Raw genomic sequence first — 17,120 nt, forward strand, 5'->3', positions numbered from 1 at the left:
GTGTGTGTGTGTGTGTGTGTGTGTGTGTGTGTGTGTGTGTGTGTGTGTGTGTGTGTGTACATGCGCACTCGCCTTAGGAGAATGAAAAAAGTTACTTCAAACTGTATGATGCAATTTACTTATAATACTTACTTACTCATAATAATATTATTTACTTCATAATATCAACATGCCCCCTTAAGGCGACTTCATGACTTTAACATTTGGCTACACAAAGCTGCCCCCTGGTGATGTAAGCATACCTTAATGAGTCATTAATGACCTATACTGTGCCTTTGCATCTATCTCACTTGCACTGTGGAAAACAACAGGCCAGGCCTCAGAGGAGTGGCCTGACTACAGCCAGTCTCTAAACCTCTAATTATGACCCAGTGGCAACAGTGAGCTCATGGGATGTTCTCCCATTTACCTCTGTAATTACAGGGATCCAGTGGTATTGATCTAATGTGTTATTTTATAACAACCATTCAGTACACCTTTGGGTTTTTATAACAGAGAATTTGTGGTGGTCAACAGGTCATTATGTCTTTTGCCTCTAGAGAGCAATTAAAATGCAGCTTGGTATTAACTCTCACAAATACAAGCTCTTCAACAACAACAATAAACGTACTGTTTATAATAGTAGTTTTCTCTTTCATAAAACAAGTAATGATGCAAATGCACCAAAAGTTTAAGGAGTCAAGTAAATGTTTCTGATTTTCAGAAGAGAGTGAATCTTATATTTTAAATGTAGACTTTCCACAGGTCTACAGCCAACGTCTCTTTCAGAATTAATAAATCATTCTTCTTACAGGTTGTGTATAAATTACATTCAGCGTTTCATGTTTTTTATGACTTTCAGTCTCATGAACCTTGCAGTTCCTTTCTAGAGGGCTGGTGCTGGTAGGGTAACCTCATACTAAAGATCAGTAAAACTGAAAAATATTATGTTAACTTAACCAGAAAGTATCAGGGGAGAAGATGTGAGTTTTGTCACATCATTATGATAGTCAAAAAAGTCTGAACGAGTCTTGACCACTTCATGTATGCCCAAAGAGATTTTAAAATGTGAATCAGGATCCAGTATTCTCAGGAAATTGCAGTAATTTCACTGTAGTTTTATCGTAAATAAACACATGTGGTTTATACTGTATAGTAAAATTATTATTTTGCTGGACTCCCTTAAAACAGCCATGTATTATGGTGAGCTGTGTGACAGGCAGGGATTGGACCCAAACGCAAGTCTCGGACACAAAAACGTAACTGAAAGCGACAGCTTTATTGTTGAAAAAACAAACTAAAACAAAAAGAGGTGAACACTAAGGACACTAACAAAAGATACTAGAACTAACAACTGGACATGACATAACATGACATAACATGACACGACATGACATGGCATGACATGCCGGGAGAACACACAACTAACAGAAGAAAACACAGAGTCTTCACACACTCCCGTTCTCTGTTACCTGGTGGGGGGGGAGTTTGCTGTCCGATTGAGTGTGGAATGTGGGGCTTCCCTGCTGCTGCGGAGTCGGGGAGGTCTGCTTCTCTCCACCCCAGGGAAGAGGGTAACACCACCTGAGTCTGGGTGCAGTTTCCCCCTCTAGGGACAAGGGTACCTAGACCTGGGGTATAAAGTACGCTTGGGGAGTGTGATTGTGTGTACAGTGTCTATTTATGTCTGTCTCCACGTTGGGTGAGTGCTGAGTAATTGCATATAAGAGCATGAGGGTGGGAATAGATGGTTGTATCTGTGTGTGCCTGTTTGTCTGTGTCTATATGTCAGGTTGGGTATCAGACGCCAGCTCTCTAGGGACATCTCAGGCCCTCCATGGTATGGAGGCCTATCTCCCTCCACCACTCCCCCTGCCAGTGGCAGACACCCTCAGTCATTGGTGCATTGGTGGTTCTTGGTGTCTGGGGATGGGGGTCCAGGTACGCACTGGCTCACTCCTGGTGGCTGCTTGTCAGGGCCTGGAGCCTGGGGCTTGTTCGGGCCCCTTCGGGGGGTGGGATGCCCTCGGCAGAAAATACAGCTAACAGGGAGAATGCAACAATGAACAGAGGGAGACCGAAGACTTAAATACACATGCAGGATAACAAAGGGATGGGAGACAGGCAGGAACACAGTTGGGACCAATCAGACCAGAAAACATAGGGAAGAAGTTAAACTAAATACAATGAACACAGGACAAAGGACTACGAAAATAAAACAGGAACCAAGAGACACACTCTAAGATGTGGAATAACTAAATACAAAGAACAGGGGGGAGCGAGAGACACGACAGGGAAACAGATCAATTAACACAGAAACAGAACTTAACATGCACAAGAGAGAGACTACATAAGCAACAGGGACACAGTGGAGGCACAGCACACTACCATGACTAAAACTAAACACAAGGATATGAATAAAGCCAGGAAACTGGATGAACGTCCCAGGACCGCGACAAATACTAAACAAAACAAGAACCAAAACCAGGGAGATGAACTACATTTTAGAATAATGTATAAACCATAATCTCAAAAAGAAGAAAACGGAAACGACACCATGGAAGAATCCTAATATAATAAATAATAAAATATTAATTCGTCCTGTAGGCCCATCACTCTACAGGAGGAATTAACAGATACTGTTCATAATTTTTATGGATGTAATTTCTAGGCGTAACCAAGTGGTGAAAGGCTTCCGCTTGGGTGGTCTCAGAACCTTGTCACTTCTATTTACATATGATGTGGTTCTGCTGGCTCTAGGTGGTGCCCTTCAGCTTCCACTGGAGCGATTTGCAACCAAGTGTGTAGTAGTGGGAATGAGAATTAGCATGTCCAAGTCTGAGGCCATGGTCCTCAGCCAGAAAAGGTTTAGAAAGCCCAGTCTGGGTCAGTACCGAGTTGCTGCCCCAAGTGGAGGAGTTTAAGTATCTCGGGGTCTTGTTCACAAGAGAGAGTCGAAGGGATCGGGAGATTGACAGATGATTTGGTGCTTTGGTTGCAGTAATGCTCTGCTGGTCCATCGTGGTGAAGAGAAAACTAAGCGTAAAAGCGAAGCTCTCGATTTACCAGTTGATCTACATCCCTACCCTCACCTATGGTCACAAATTTTGGGAAAATGACCAAAAGAACAAGATTGCGGATATTAGCAGTGGGAATGAGCTTTCTCTGAAGTGTGGCTGGCCTCTCCCTTAGCAATCTGCAGTCTAGTCAAACAAGCCTATGATCAGAATCCCCAGTGTGTCAGCTAGGATATTAATATGTGGTTTTGAAAGGAGACATCGTTTCAGGAATGCAGCCGCAACACACGACAAATGATCCACTTTAACTTTTTAGGTGGTAGCTCGGAATAGTATTACGTTGTGGCAAGTTAAGAAGCAGAGTGTTTAATTGACATTATGGATAATGTTTCTACAGTGAGAATTTTTAATCTGTTAGCATTCAATGAGACAGCTAATTACAGAGCTGCTTTCTTTTCTGCCACTCTAGTGTGTTACTTTGCAATTGTATTTCTTAATGTCACAGTCATCATGATTATTGTCTTAGATGAAAGCTTACATGAACCTATGTATATTTTAGTATGTGTGTGTTGCATTAATGGGCTTTATGGAAGCACAGGTTTCTACCCCAAGTTCCTCATTGACCTCCTTTCATCTTCACAGGTCATCTCTTATAGTGAATGTCTTTGTCAGGCATTTGTAATGTACTCTTTTGTTTGCAGTGACACATCTATTCTTGCAGTCATGGCTTATGACAGGTATTTGGCCATATGCCAACCACTTCAATACCACTCTGTTATGACAAAAAAGAAGCTCTCCAAACTAGTATGCTTCTCTTGGTTAACACCTTTCTGCATTTTCTCCATTAACATTATGCTGACAGACAGGCTGATATTCTGTGGTACAGACATTCAGAGACTCTTCTGTGTTAATTGGCTGATTGTTAAAGTTGCCTGCCCTGGCATGGACACTCTTGTCAATAGTGCCTTTGCATATACTACGCTTTCAATTTACATATTTCACTGGATTTTTATTGTTTGGACTTACATCTATCTTGTTAAATCATGTGTGCAATCAAAAAAGGACAAGGCAAAGTTTATGCAGACATGTGTGCCCCATTTGATCTCTTTGGTTACTTTTTTTGTAATTGTGATTTCTGATTTGATGCACATGCGATTTGCATCAAATGATGTACCTCAAAGTTTTCAAAACTTTGTCGCTATAGCTGTTCTCTTTATTCCTCCAGTTATGAATCCTTTACTTTATGGATTCAAACTATCAAAGATCCGTAACAGAATTCTTGTTACACTTCATATCAAAAGATGTTGACTTTTTCTTTTAATCATTATCAGTTACTTGTGATAAGCGGAAGCTATGGAGGCTTTATTAAAACATTTTTCTTAAATTGTAAATAGACCACTGTTTAGTATTACATGACACTGGTAACAGCCTTTGTAAGTCCATTGTATATAGCTTAGTTTAAGATTCTGACTTGACTTAAATTACATGAAAAAAAGAGGTTCAGAGTAAGTGTGTGTGATTTGAGAAAACTTATGCAAAAAAACAAAGCCATACCCTGCGTGTTCCACCCTTTATCATTGAGTTATCTTAATATAGAGGTCACATTTAATCTTTATGCCATAATGTACCTTACATATCATATATATTTTCATAATTTGTGAACAATTGCTTTTAAATTTAAGTTTTATTTTGCAAAACATGCCCACTTTAACTTTTTTCCTTGTTGTCCTTTATTGTTTGGTCATTTTGATTTCATTGATTAAAGTTAATTACAAAGAGTTTGTACCTCTATGAAACCTAAAGAGCTGAAAATCTTAAGACAGAAACCAAACTGTTAGCAGAATAAACAATTTGGTTTTAGTGTTTAGAAAATGCGTTTGTGGGTCTTTTATAGTGCAGAAGGTTTTGATTTTCTTTTCCCTTTTTCATTTATTTTGTCTACTTTTATTGTCTTGAATGTTTCTTTTTTTATTATTATTTTATAAAAGGGAGAAAGAAAGAGAGGTAGGGAAAGAAAAACAGCAGGGAAGAGGAACGGTGATAAAGGGCAAAAAACAAAAAACAACAAAACAAACAGACAAAAAATATATATCAATTACCTGGATCACCTGTTGAGAAAGAAAAAAGAGAAAACAAGCAACTGTGCAGCACGTGGGATCGACAGCGCACACAGTGTGCTTTGAGGCATGTGAGCTCCGCCGGCAGCCAGCTGTGCCTGAGTGACCGAGCCCCAGGCCCAGAGGCCGAGGGCACCCCACCCCCCGAAGGGGCCCAAGCGAGCCCCAGGCTCCAGGCCCTGCCAAGCCAGGAGTGAGCCCGTGCGTACCTGGACGTCCGACCCCGGACACCAAGAACCACCAATTCACCGATGTCTGAGGGCGTCTGCCACTGGCAGGGGGAGTGGTGGGGGGAGATAGGCCTCCATACCATGGAGGGCCTGAGATGTCCCTAGAGAGCTGGCATCTGATACCCAACCTGACATAAAGACACAGACATACAGGCACACACAGATACAACCATCTATTCCCACCCTCATGCTTTCATATGCGATTACTCAGCACTCACCCAACGTGGAAACAGACATAAATAGACACTGTACACACAATCACACTCCCCAAGCGTACTCTAAGCCCCGGGTCTACGTACCCTTGTCCCTAGAGGGGGAAACTGCACCCAGACCCAGGTAGTGTTACCCTCTTCCCTGGGGTGGAGAGAAGCAGACCGCCCCGACTCCACAGCAGCAGGGAGGCCCCACATTCCAGACTCCAGTCAGACAGTCAACTCCTCCCAGCCTCCCCGTCCCAACAGGCAACAGAGAACGGGGGTGTGAGAAGACTCCAAACCTCCCTCCACCCGCTCATTGTAGTGTTGATGCATGTGTGTTCTAAGGTGCATTTAAAACCCAGGAGGGCATGGAGCTACCTGCCAGAGAGCAGCAGGTAAGCGCATAGCCCCTCCTAATAGCCCTCAATATATACGTGTATTTAAAATTGAAAGGTGGGCAATGGCGCCAGGGGTGAGGTTGTACATCCTGATGGTGTTCTGGATGCCCACCCCCAAGGTCCTATATGTATGTGTAATGAGAGTGTGAGTAATGTGAATGTCTAAGTTGTGGGATAAAATTGAGGCACAGGCAGCCAGAAGGGGACAGAGGGGGGGATGCCTCCCCTGCACCCTGGTGACACACCTGTTGTAGGTTCGAAAATGTTGAGCAATGGAACAAACCAACAGAGGCCCAGAAAAGTTCAGTCAAACAATGATTTATTGAGTACACACGTGGGAAGATGTATACTGCCACACCAGCATCGATCTTCCCCGAAAAGGTCTATTCACAATGGTTTCATTCATCAGGGTTACGCCCCTTCATGCGTCACAAATGAACATAATATGCATCAGTTATAGTAAATGGTCAATCTTAAACCCCTAAAATTAGACAAAGAAGTTCCTTTTTCTATCACACCTTCCATACAAGGCAATAAGTTGCAAGCCTAAATGGTCCCTGAGGGCTTGTCCTTTTCTTGACTTGTCTTCTGTCACCTGTTACTAGGCAAGCTAAAAGGCAGTTAGAAGCAAAATGTATCTCTGGCCTTTGGCCTGGAATCAATACTTTCATGTGTGCTTGTAAGCGTGCATGCTTTGAACCTTCTATTGCTCCAAGTCACTTACACCATTGATCGCCTGGACAGTCACGCCACGCGAAGCTTAAGAACTTTAATAGACCGAACATCAACTCTCTAGAAGCACAATCCTGCAATGTGTGTATAAAATGATTATAAATGCACCTGTAATGAAAATGTTAATATGTGATTATGATAACACCTGTAATACAAGTTTTAACATAATGCCAACAGCTTCAATAAATGCTTTGATGAAATGATGATGGTTATGAATAGTAGCAGTAAAATATTTCCCTCATCTCCACACACCTTTACCCCACGGCCCTGCATGTGTGGGTGATTGTGGTGGAGCGGGAAGAGGGAAGCAGCTGGAGATGGGGAGGGAAGGAAGGGAGGCCCCTCCCTGGGGCCAGCTCCCCGGCTGACCCAGTAGACACCCCCATACCCTGGAACCCACGTGGGCAAGGGGGCCCAGGCCCATCTGGACCATCCGTCTTGAATGTTTCTAGCTAATAATGACTATTTTAAAAATACATAAGCAGTACATTTTCAGGAAATAACAAAAGTAATATTTTTGTCCACTATAAAAATATTGTGGAAATTCACAAGCATTCATGCAAAATGAAAATAATTATAAGGCAATGTAAATAAAACAGAATGCAGTGATTTGTAAGTCTAATAACCCCATATTTTATTCAAAATAAGATACAGGCTTATTAGACCCCCCCCAAATTAACCCTATATTTTTATTGGGGGGCGGGGTGGGGCTATCCCAGCTGTCTTAAGGCAAGATGCAGTGCTAACAAATAGACACAGACAACCATTCACACCCACACCTAATTTTGAGTTTCCAATGAACCTAACCCCACTAACTGCATGTCTTGGGACTGTGGAAGGAAGCCGGAATACCCGGAGAGGACCCTCATAAACACGGGAAAAACATGCAAACTCCACACAGAATGACCCCGGCCTGATGTTGGAATTGAAGTCAGGAAATTCTAGCTGTGAGGCAACAGTGCTAACCAAAATTTCATGAAAAATATTAGCTCATTTTGAATTTGATGGCAGCAACAAGTCTCAAGGAATTTGGGACAGGGCCATATTCACTACTGTGTAGCATTCCCTTTCTATAAACATCTGAAAACAGAGTTTTCAAAACCATCAAAAGCAAGAAAACACATAAGTTAGCTACTAAACAATGGAGTAAGTTAAGAAGGTTAAATGATCAAACTTTTCACAGAGTAAGCATAAACAGTCACACATCCACCTAACAGCATGCAAAGCAAAAAGTTCCTCTGGTACGGGAATGCTTTTCTCCTTGGACTTAAGTACTCCGGCCTAATTGCTAAATAGAATCAGCTGTAAAGAAGGGCAGCGTCTAAGACTGGAAAGACAGCAAGACCACACCCACTGAGTCAAAATCACAGAGGCCCTTATATGGCCCTAATAATCTCCCTTTATCCTAGTCATGACACGAAATCTATATTCCCAATTTATCACTTAATTTATCACTTGATCACGTATTGTTATGTGAATTTTGCAAAGAACTGTAGCTGGTCAGATATTGAGAAAGAATTGCTGGAAAAACATAGTACTACTTTTCCATGTTTTCTTGCATCTGTTTTTGTTATATGTCCTCTCTCTCTTTCTTTGTGTTTTTGTCTACCACTGATCCTTCAGAAAGCAGAATAATCCTGGAGGAGGTGACCCAGTGACCATTACCCTGCAATAACCCCCAACACACACATACATAAAGCAGACACAGGCTGGCCTCACCCAGATGTTGCAGTGGGATTTAAACTGTTAGCAGTCGGACGTACCGCCCACGGGACATTGGATGGTTTAGGGGACTAATAGGACTGCTAAGGGGTTAATGCACCAGAAGTACTGTTATTCTTTGCTGCCACTCTGATTCTGGTTGGCTTGCTGACCTGCTGTTTGTATGTGCCAACAGTTATTGTGAGAATCAAGACCAATGTTCCGCTTATGAGGACATTAAAGATAAAGGATCATTTTGTTGATCTTCACATCGTGACAAACCTGCCGCTTGTCACGGCTATTTGAGGCTTTGGGCTCTGTCTTAGGCTTTGATTTGGAATTAAGGGAAGATTAAGATAAAGGGCAGGGTAATGCATTATGCCACAAAGGGTTCTCACAAAGACAGCTATACAAACATGTGTGATTATACTGTGTGTGTGTGTGGGGGGGGCTAAAAGCAGTGAAGAGTTAAGAAGCTTTGTGATTTGATGACTTACTTAAAGTGAATGAGAGAGTGAGTTGATGAGGATGGCTGAAGAATACAGCGAGAAAGCAGGAACTAGAATAAAAGTGGACATGGGAACACTGACAGGGTTAGCGATAAAAACTTCAAGCTGATAACGAAATGTTTTTTTAAAATATTGCAAAAATCAGCAAACAGGGAAGAGAGAAGGGGGAGCAGGAGACAGCGCAAGGGAGTGAGAGAGGGAGATTGGTGGTTGGTGGATTAAGTCTGGTCCGAGAGGATTAGTGTCAGTTCAGGTTTGGTAGTAAACTCACATTCATGTTGTTGGCGTTGACTGCTTCTGACACACTCGCCCTACTGGTTCCTTTCAACTGAGAAATCCCACACTGAACAATTGGACCACAGGAAGGGAATGTGAGTTTACCTTTTTTGACACTTCTGACTCTTGTAGTGCAATTGATTAAAAAAAATCAGACTAAGCATATACAGCCTTCCTGCTTGCTCTATGGGGCTTTACTTACAGCTGATGAGCAAATAAGCTGAGTGTCTATTTGCTCACTGTACTTTTTATATGCCTTTTTGTGTTTGCTTAGTAGCACAGCATTTGAAATACCAAGAACTTGAGGGATGAGGGATGAAGGATTTACGCACATACAGAATAATCACAAAGAAATACTAATAAATGCTGCCATCCACTATGGGACCCTCCTGGCGATAATGTAGACACAATAAAATATTGCATATTTTATATACAATAGCATAGCAACAAAGTTCTCCCTGGTGTATATAGGTCTGGATTCAATTTATTTTTTAAATGATAATATTTATCTTACATGATTGATAAGCGACACCAACAGAAATAGTCCAAAAGAAGTTCCATGAAACTGTGTAACGAGTTTCACAGAACCCAAGGTTTCATGACTGATGGAAGCTCTTCCCAGACAGTGTAAGTGGAAACGGAAGTTGAGCCGAGATAAGCAGCTGAAGAATAGCCGTAACCTGAAATTAGTCCACATTTAGTAACCTGCTGCTGTAACAGGAAGTTCTAAAGTAGGATAAGCTGCATTTAAAACATTCACTTCATTCATTGTTTCCCTCTCTGCTGTTCAAAGGAACATAATTTTTAAACATTGCTCTGCAATTTTGATCATTTGTTGTTCTTTTTTAAAAAAATAAATTTTAACATTAACATTTTATTTGTAAAATATTCATTTTATGTATTTATTCAAAGTAACCCCTAATAACGACCAAAACTACACAATAAAAATAAAAAATAAAAACAATCACAGCATGATTTAAGTTAGTTATTTGGACACCATTTGAGGTAGAATGTGTATTACAACATGGTATAAAGATACACCTATTTTCTACAGCCATAACATTTAATCATAATAGTAAGACTTTGCTATGATCTCTCAAAAGTTACAGACTCTTAACTTTGAAGTACAATTAACTTAAAAACTACTCATTTTATCCAGCTGCAGTCAAATTGTCCAGGGCATCAAGATCTGCTGTTGATCAATTTTGAATGAAAATCATGGTTATCAGCCATAACTTCCAAACTCTGAAGATTATATCCATACCAAGTAGTAATTTTGAGTGTTTTCATGCCTTGAAAACATGAAGATCAACCTGATATTCTGCCTAAGGTGAAATGCTTTTGGAATGAAAATGTAAATGTGTCATCTTTCTTTGTCTGTTGTAATAAAACAAGATGATAGTCACACACAACATGAATTGAATTATGTTTAATAATGACATGGGTACTAACTAAAGATTGTTAAATTATCTAGATTTGTTTTATTTTTAATATGTAAAAAATGAGGTTGTTACATAAATCTGTTTTTTATTTTTTTTCTCCATATCTTTTCAGTGGAATAACCCTTTCATTCTCTTCTGAACAATTACCATGAAACAAGCAATGGAGGATGGTGAGAAGCACATACACGTATACAGACAAATTCAGTAGACTTGAATTCACGTGTCTCAGTCATGAGTAGGTGCTTACTTGAAAAGACTTATTATAAAAGAAGGGTCAGGGCTTCTCTATAATGTTAATCCTGTCTGGTTCTGTCGGCTTTTCACCTTCTGCTCAGGAGAAATGTGAAACCTCAAACATCTGCTGTGATATTAAAGGCAATTATATTAAAGACATTCATTGGAATCTGTCAGTCACAGTGTAATTAATCATGCAGTACCCCAGTTTTAATGCCCCAATTCTAACTATTTCTGACAATACCAAGTGAAAGATAAAGAGACAGTTAAGCAAACACTGGAACAATACAGTAATCAAACCAAATTTGGACAATATGAGAGCACTTTTATTTTTCAATTACTAAAAAACTTTCTCCACTGATATTATTGTACCAATGTGAAATAAAGTAATATGGAAATGTGGTTTTACTCTAAGCACTCGAACCACATTTTAATGTCAACATTTCAGACAATGCAAATTTGTTCCCCAAGCTAACCAACTTGAATTAGCTATGTATGGATCACTTCAGCATCTGTACTGGATAGCAGTATCTCCAGTTTGTTGTGCTGCCTTGACTACACTCTAAAGCCTCACTCTATCCGCCTTAGTGCAGCTGCCGTACCATACTGTGATATATGTCAGCAGGCTCTCAATGAAGTGGTAGAAGGTCAGCAGCTGGTTGGAGTCCAGTTTGCACTTCCTGAACTGCTGCATAGGCATAAGTGCCATATGATTGTGTGTGTAATTTGATGAATTAGTTGCAAGTGCTTTGAGCGCTCAGCTGTGTAGAAAGGTGGTGCATAACTACCAGTCCATTTACCAAGAATTCCCTGTGTCTTCCCTAATTCCCTATGTCATCATTTGTTCAGGTGTCAGTGTGGTACTATCCAGTGTGGTGAAGGATGTTGACCAAGCTGTTAGCAGGAACATTAATGGTGCTCAGCTTTTGCATGAACTACTGAGTGCACCGTGGCTTTGTGCTCTGCTGAAGGTACATGATTCAAAGGTCCTGGAGTAAAAGACATACACCTACCATCTGTCTGCAAACTAAAAGTTATCATTTGGTGCTTTGTCTCCAGATTTATGAGTGCCTGTTAAAGTTCCAGAGACTGACACCAAGCCCCGTTTTGCCTTATGCTGCAGGACTCTCACATGAGGTGTGTATATATACAACACAACAAACAAGCAGCCATAGACGAAATATTTAGATCCCTAAATATCAGTCATTAGTGTTCTGTAAAATATCACCTTATCACAGCTGATTCAATTGGAATTTTAATTCTGCATCTTGCAAAAGGTAACAAAATTAAAACTAAGTAAGCCTGATAATGTAATCAATACAGAAACCAACCAGAACATGTCTGCTTTCTGTAAATAATACAAAGCACAACAGGAGACACCCTCTCTACATTTACATTTAGATTTAAACCTTTCCTTTTTGAAAAAGTTTTTAGAGGATGTGGATCAAGTGACCAGATGACTGTGATAAGTCATTTTAACCTCCTAGGACCTGGCGTCCACATATTAGGACATCACACTTTGGGTTATTTAGACCAAAATACTCAATTTTGCTCTACAAGGGCCTGATATCCACTTATGAGGACATTATGCTGCTACTGTTCTTACGAAATTTTAAATGGATATCCTCATATGTGGCTCTCATTTTTCAAGTGGGTAAAAAATAGGGTAAAACAAAAAACTGGTAATCCTTTGTTTTTACATTCATCGGGTCCCAGTATGCCCAAATATCAAAGAGAAATTAAAATGCATGCTCTGGAAGAGTTCGGGTCGTAGGTGGTTAAAGTCATTAAAATTATGTCTGGATCTAAAGTTTCTTCTGGAAATATTTCCATAGAAATCAGTGTTTTTAGGTCTCTTGCTTTCCTTTTACATATGTCTGGTATTCTGTCTTTCCAGTATAATGTAATTTAACATCTGATTCAGGAATCTTCTTAATTTTTCATTAGGTCATAACTGCAATACTGACAGCTCAAAAGCCTTCAGCTCCAGCTAGAGAGTTGTGCAGCCTCCTGAGCTCACCTCATATCCAGGTATACACATGCACACATACCACAATATATATATATCATATATATAACATAATATATATAATATATATTATAACTATATATAATACATATATATTATAATATATATATATATATATATATATATATATATATATAATGTATATATATATATTTATATATATAATATATATATATATATATATTATATAGATATCATATGATAAAATATTTTCCCGTTATATAATATTAGGGGTGCAACGATACACAAAATTCAGTTCGGTTCGGTTCGATACTTTGGTGTCACGGTTCGATATTTTTTCGATACAAAAAAAATGTTCATGCTTTTTAATTTGTCATTTATTAAAATTATAAATATATATTTTAACTCAAAAGTACAGTTTTTAAATTTAATGTTGCTGAAACAACAAAGTAATAAAAAAAATAAATCTATCTGATCGAGAAATCACTCATCTTTGGAAAAGAGAGTTTATTACAGAGAAATGGCTCTTTCCAAAATAAAAGCTATACTATACGCTTCTTCTGGGCTATATTCTCAGCAGCATATTAAACATATCAGGTCCCCATAAGGAGAATCCTGTGCTAACGGCTGTCTAAATGACTCGGGTAAAGTTTGTAGCATGCGTGCTTGTTGTTTTTGTCTGCTTCCACTTGTCTTTGCACTAGGATGATGTCGGAGTAAATGTGCAGTCATATTCGTTGTGTTCCCACTAGTGCTGTCAGCGTTAATCTCGTTGAAATGACGTTAACGCCACAACACGGCAAATCTCCGTTAACGAGCTACCGCGGATCGCCCCGTGCGTGGGGCTGGACGGCCAACACGTTAACGAGCTAACTGCGCTAACGCAGTAGTTCCCACCCATGTAATTGAGCATTGCGTGGCACATCCAACATACTGTTTTACTTTTGTCCATGACGCGCTTACCTTCAGGGTCATACGTCACATGAAAACCAAAATAGTTCCAAACGCCAGATCTGAATGAGGGTGGGGGAGGTTCAATTTGCCATGTTGCAAGGAGAGCTTAACTTCTGTCTCGCTAGCTTGCCCTGCGCTCAGTGAATCTGCGTTCGACTACTCCGCCTAGGCTGCACTGTGAGCGCAGATCCACTGAGCACTCAACACAGACAGCATCGTCAGAAGAAAAGTTGATAAAATAAAAAAAAATTTTGTATTGTTCGATACATATGTGTCACGGTCTGGGGGCCAGACCGTGGGGGGTGTTGGAGAGAGGGCCCAAACGCAGGACTTAGAGGAATGAACAGTGGGTTTATTTACAGTGAGGTAAATGTACACCACACAATAATTCTCCAAAGTGCTCCCTCGACTCCCGTGACGTGTCTTCTCCCAAGTGCTGGTATCCCGTGCTCTCTGCCCCTGTGCCTTCACACACCCCGTGTGTCTCGCAGTCCTGTGTTCCGCTGTCCTCCTGAGGAAAAACAGACACAGCCGTTACGGCACCAACTCCGGCAGGCATACGCTCAACAACACTCGAGACACTGACGTGGAGTCTAACTCAACGATCCTGCGCCGGAGGAAGCTCCATCGCTCTGTTAAGTAGCTCCCCCGACGATCCTGATCAGAAGCAGGTGTGTGGGAAGCTAGGCGTGACCAGCAGCTGGCAGGGCCACACCCATCAGGCCTGCAGGTGGCTGTCCTTCATCCTCCAGCCACACCCACCCACACACGCACACACACACACACACACCAGCATGGAACACAAGAGCACAGTGCAGCAAACATACATCCAAGACACAAATAACAATAAAGGTCCACACTGTTCACGAACCCCGAGTCCCCGGAACCGGGTCCGTGACAGTACCCCCCCTCAAAGGGTCGACTCCCGACGACCCAAAACAAAACCACAGAGCAACCAACCCAGGGCGGGAGGCGGGGGGTCCAGGACGGAGGGCCCCAAAACCTCACCGCCAACACCACCAAACAACAAAGAAAAGTGAAGAACTCAGTTCAGTAGTCCAACCCCAGCCCTAACGGCAGCAAATATAGTTCTGGGTGCCGACCCGGTGGGCGGCAGAAATGGGCGAAACCTGCTGTGGGTAGGCAGAGGCCGAAAACAGTTCAGGTGGCCTACCTCTAGTCCAGTGGCGGAAGCGCAGGATCTCCGGTGGACGGCCCCGGGTCCGGCAGCAGCAGCAAAACAGTTCAGGGGGCCTGCCACGGGTCCGGTGGCAGCGGCGCTGCTCCTCCGGCGGCCTGCCACGGGTCCGATGGCGGCGGAACGGTTCTGGCGGCCTGCCACGGGTCCGGTGGCGGCGGCGCTGCTCCTCCGGCGGCCTGCCACGGGTCCGGTGGCGGCGGCGCTGTTCCTCCGGCGGCCTGCCACGGGTCCGGTGGCGGCGGCGCCGTTCCTCCGGCGGCCTGCCACGGGTCCGATGGCGGCGGAACGGTTCTGGCGGCCTGCCACGGGTCTGGTGGCGGCGGCGGCGTTGCAGCTCCCGCCTCAGCACCACCCACGATTCCCGATGTACCGGCCGGGCTGCAGGACGTGGCGGCCGGGCTGCAGGACGTGGCGGCCGGGCTGCAGGACGTGGCGGCCGGGCTGCAGGACGTGGCGGCCGGGCTGCAGGACGTGGCGGCCGGGCTGCAGGACGTGGCGGCCGGGCTGCAGGACGTGGCGGCCGGGCTGCAGGACGTGGCGGCCGGGCTGCAGGACGTGGCGGCCGGGCTGCAGGACGTGGCGGCCGGGCTGCAGGACGTGGCGGCCCCTCCGGCACGCAGACCTCCAGTTCTGGCTCAGCGGATTCCTCCGGACCTCCGAGCTCCTCCGGTGGCAGCGCAGGCTCACCAAGGTCGCTGAGCTCCTCTGCTGGCAACGCCGGTCCCTCCGGCTCGTTGAGGTCCGCCAGCAGCGGTGCGGGCTTCTCAGTGGGTGGCTCGCTGGGCTGCTCCGGCTCGCCGAGCTCCTCCGGCATTTGCTCGCTGAGCTCCTCCGGCTCACAGTGCTCCTCCTCGGCTGGCAGCGCGAGCTCCTCCTCGGCTGGCAGCGCGAGCTCCTCCTCGGCTGGCAGCGCGAGCTCCTCCTCGGCTGGCAGCGCGAGCTCCTCCTCGGCTGGCAGCGCGAGCTCCTCCTCGGCTGGCAGCGCGAGCTCCGGCTCGGGCATGCTGAGCTCCTCCCGCTCGCTGAGCTCCGGCTCGGGCATGCTGAGCTCCTCCCGCTCGCTGAGCTCCGGCTCGGGCATGCTGAGCTCCTCCCGCTCGCTGAGCTCCGGCTCGGGCATGCTGAGCTCCTCCCGCTCGCTGAGCTCCGGCTCGGGCATGCTGAGCTCCTCCCGCTCGCTGAGCTCCGGCTCGGGCATGCTGAGCTCCTCCCGCTCGCTGAGCTCCGGCTCGGGCATGCTGAGCTCCTCCCGCTCGCTGAGCTCCGAGCTGGCGGTGCGGGCTCCTCCGGCTCGCTGAGCACCTCAGCTGGCGGTGTGAGCTCCTCCCGCTGCGCTTCAGCCACAGATGGATAGTCCGGAGGCGAAGATGGCGATGCGGTGTCCGCAGGTGGGGAAGGTGAAGGTAGAGCCGGTGAAGAAGATGGCCGAGGGGTGACTGCATGCGGATGGGATGATGACGGCCGAGCGGGTGATGTGGATGGTGAAGTCGAGAGTTCCGCGGTCGCTGCAGTCTGATGGGACGCTGGTGGAGAAGTAGCTGCAAAGGGCGGAGGTGATAATGGTGCGGCAGCTACTCGTGGTAGACTGGACAGCGATATAGAAACAACAGGCGGGTGACATAATGGCAGGGTAATTCCAGCAGGCATATCAGCCTCCAACTGAGGACGAAGACGAGAGGCTGACTGGACTGGCTGTGCTACGGCTACAGGCTGGGCAGCTGGCTGTGCTATGGCTACAGGCTGGGCAGCTGGCTGTGCTACGGCTACAGGCTGGGCAGCTGGCTGTGCTACGGCTACAGGCTGGGCAGCTGGCTGTGCTACGGCTACAGGCTGGGCAGCTGGCTGTGCTACGGCTACAGGCTGGGCAGCTGGCTGTGCTACGGCTACAGGCTGGGCAGCTGGCTGTGCTACGGCTACAGGCTGGGCAGCTGGCTGTGCTACGAGGTTAGCTTTCACACAGTCCAGTGAAAAAACAGATGAGGTGAATGAAGATGAATTGTCCATATGACTCACCACAGCCGCCTGTTGGAAAGTTTTAGAGTCTGACTGCGGTGAGGCACGCCGGCGGCGCAAGCGTCGCTTCTTTAACGATGCTGGGGCCAGCGTATCAGGCTGAGGTTCCACCAGCCGGCCGGACAGGAGA

General features: G+C 44.6%; 3 protein-coding genes across 6 annotated transcripts in view; 2 read left to right on the forward strand and 1 right to left on the reverse strand.

Moving 5' to 3' along the window:
- Window positions 1-3,374: 3,374 nt before the first annotated feature.
- LOC102308486 (olfactory receptor 52D1-like) lies at window positions 3,375-4,304 on the forward strand. Its single transcript, XM_005949897.1, has one exon. The coding sequence runs from the start codon at window positions 3,375-3,377 to the stop codon at window positions 4,302-4,304; it is 930 nt and encodes a 309-aa protein (XP_005949959.1).
- A 4,586-nt stretch (window positions 4,305-8,890) lies between these two features.
- LOC102308795 (MAGUK p55 subfamily member 4) overlaps window positions 8,891-17,120 on the forward strand; it is a 42,173-nt gene continuing 33,943 nt past the window's right edge. For 2 of the 4 annotated variants that reach the window (XR_006053217.1, XM_042215414.1), the window contains exons 1-5: window positions 8,891-9,251; window positions 10,711-10,768; window positions 11,682-11,803; window positions 11,892-11,969; window positions 12,780-12,863. Coding sequence is in view for 2 of the 4 variants with exons in the window: in XM_042215414.1 (XP_042071348.1) it covers window positions 10,747-10,768; window positions 11,682-11,803; window positions 11,892-11,969; window positions 12,780-12,863 (306 nt within the window). In the remaining 2 variants the exon portion in view is untranslated. Of the gene's footprint in view, window positions 9,252-10,710; window positions 10,769-11,681; window positions 11,804-11,891; window positions 11,970-12,779; window positions 12,864-17,120 lie in introns of those variants that run through there. The other 2 variants (XM_042215413.1, XM_042215415.1) reach the window with 2 other exon arrangements.
- Window positions 14,053-16,286, reverse strand: LOC121812645 (serine/arginine repetitive matrix protein 1-like). The gene is made up of 2 exons (XM_042215416.1): window positions 14,363-16,286; window positions 14,053-14,287 (listed from the first exon to the last, which is right to left on the reverse strand). Exon 1 carries the CDS (start codon window positions 16,212-16,214, stop codon window positions 14,847-14,849), a length of 1,368 nt encoding a protein of 455 aa, XP_042071350.1. The 5' UTR covers window positions 16,215-16,286; the 3' UTR covers window positions 14,053-14,287; window positions 14,363-14,846.

This window comes from Haplochromis burtoni, unplaced genomic scaffold, assembly GCF_018398535.1.
Source record: "Haplochromis burtoni strain Fernald_Lab_line unplaced genomic scaffold, NCSU_Asbu1 Contig_714, whole genome shotgun sequence".
NCBI lineage: Eukaryota > Metazoa > Chordata > Actinopteri > Cichliformes > Cichlidae > Haplochromis > Haplochromis burtoni.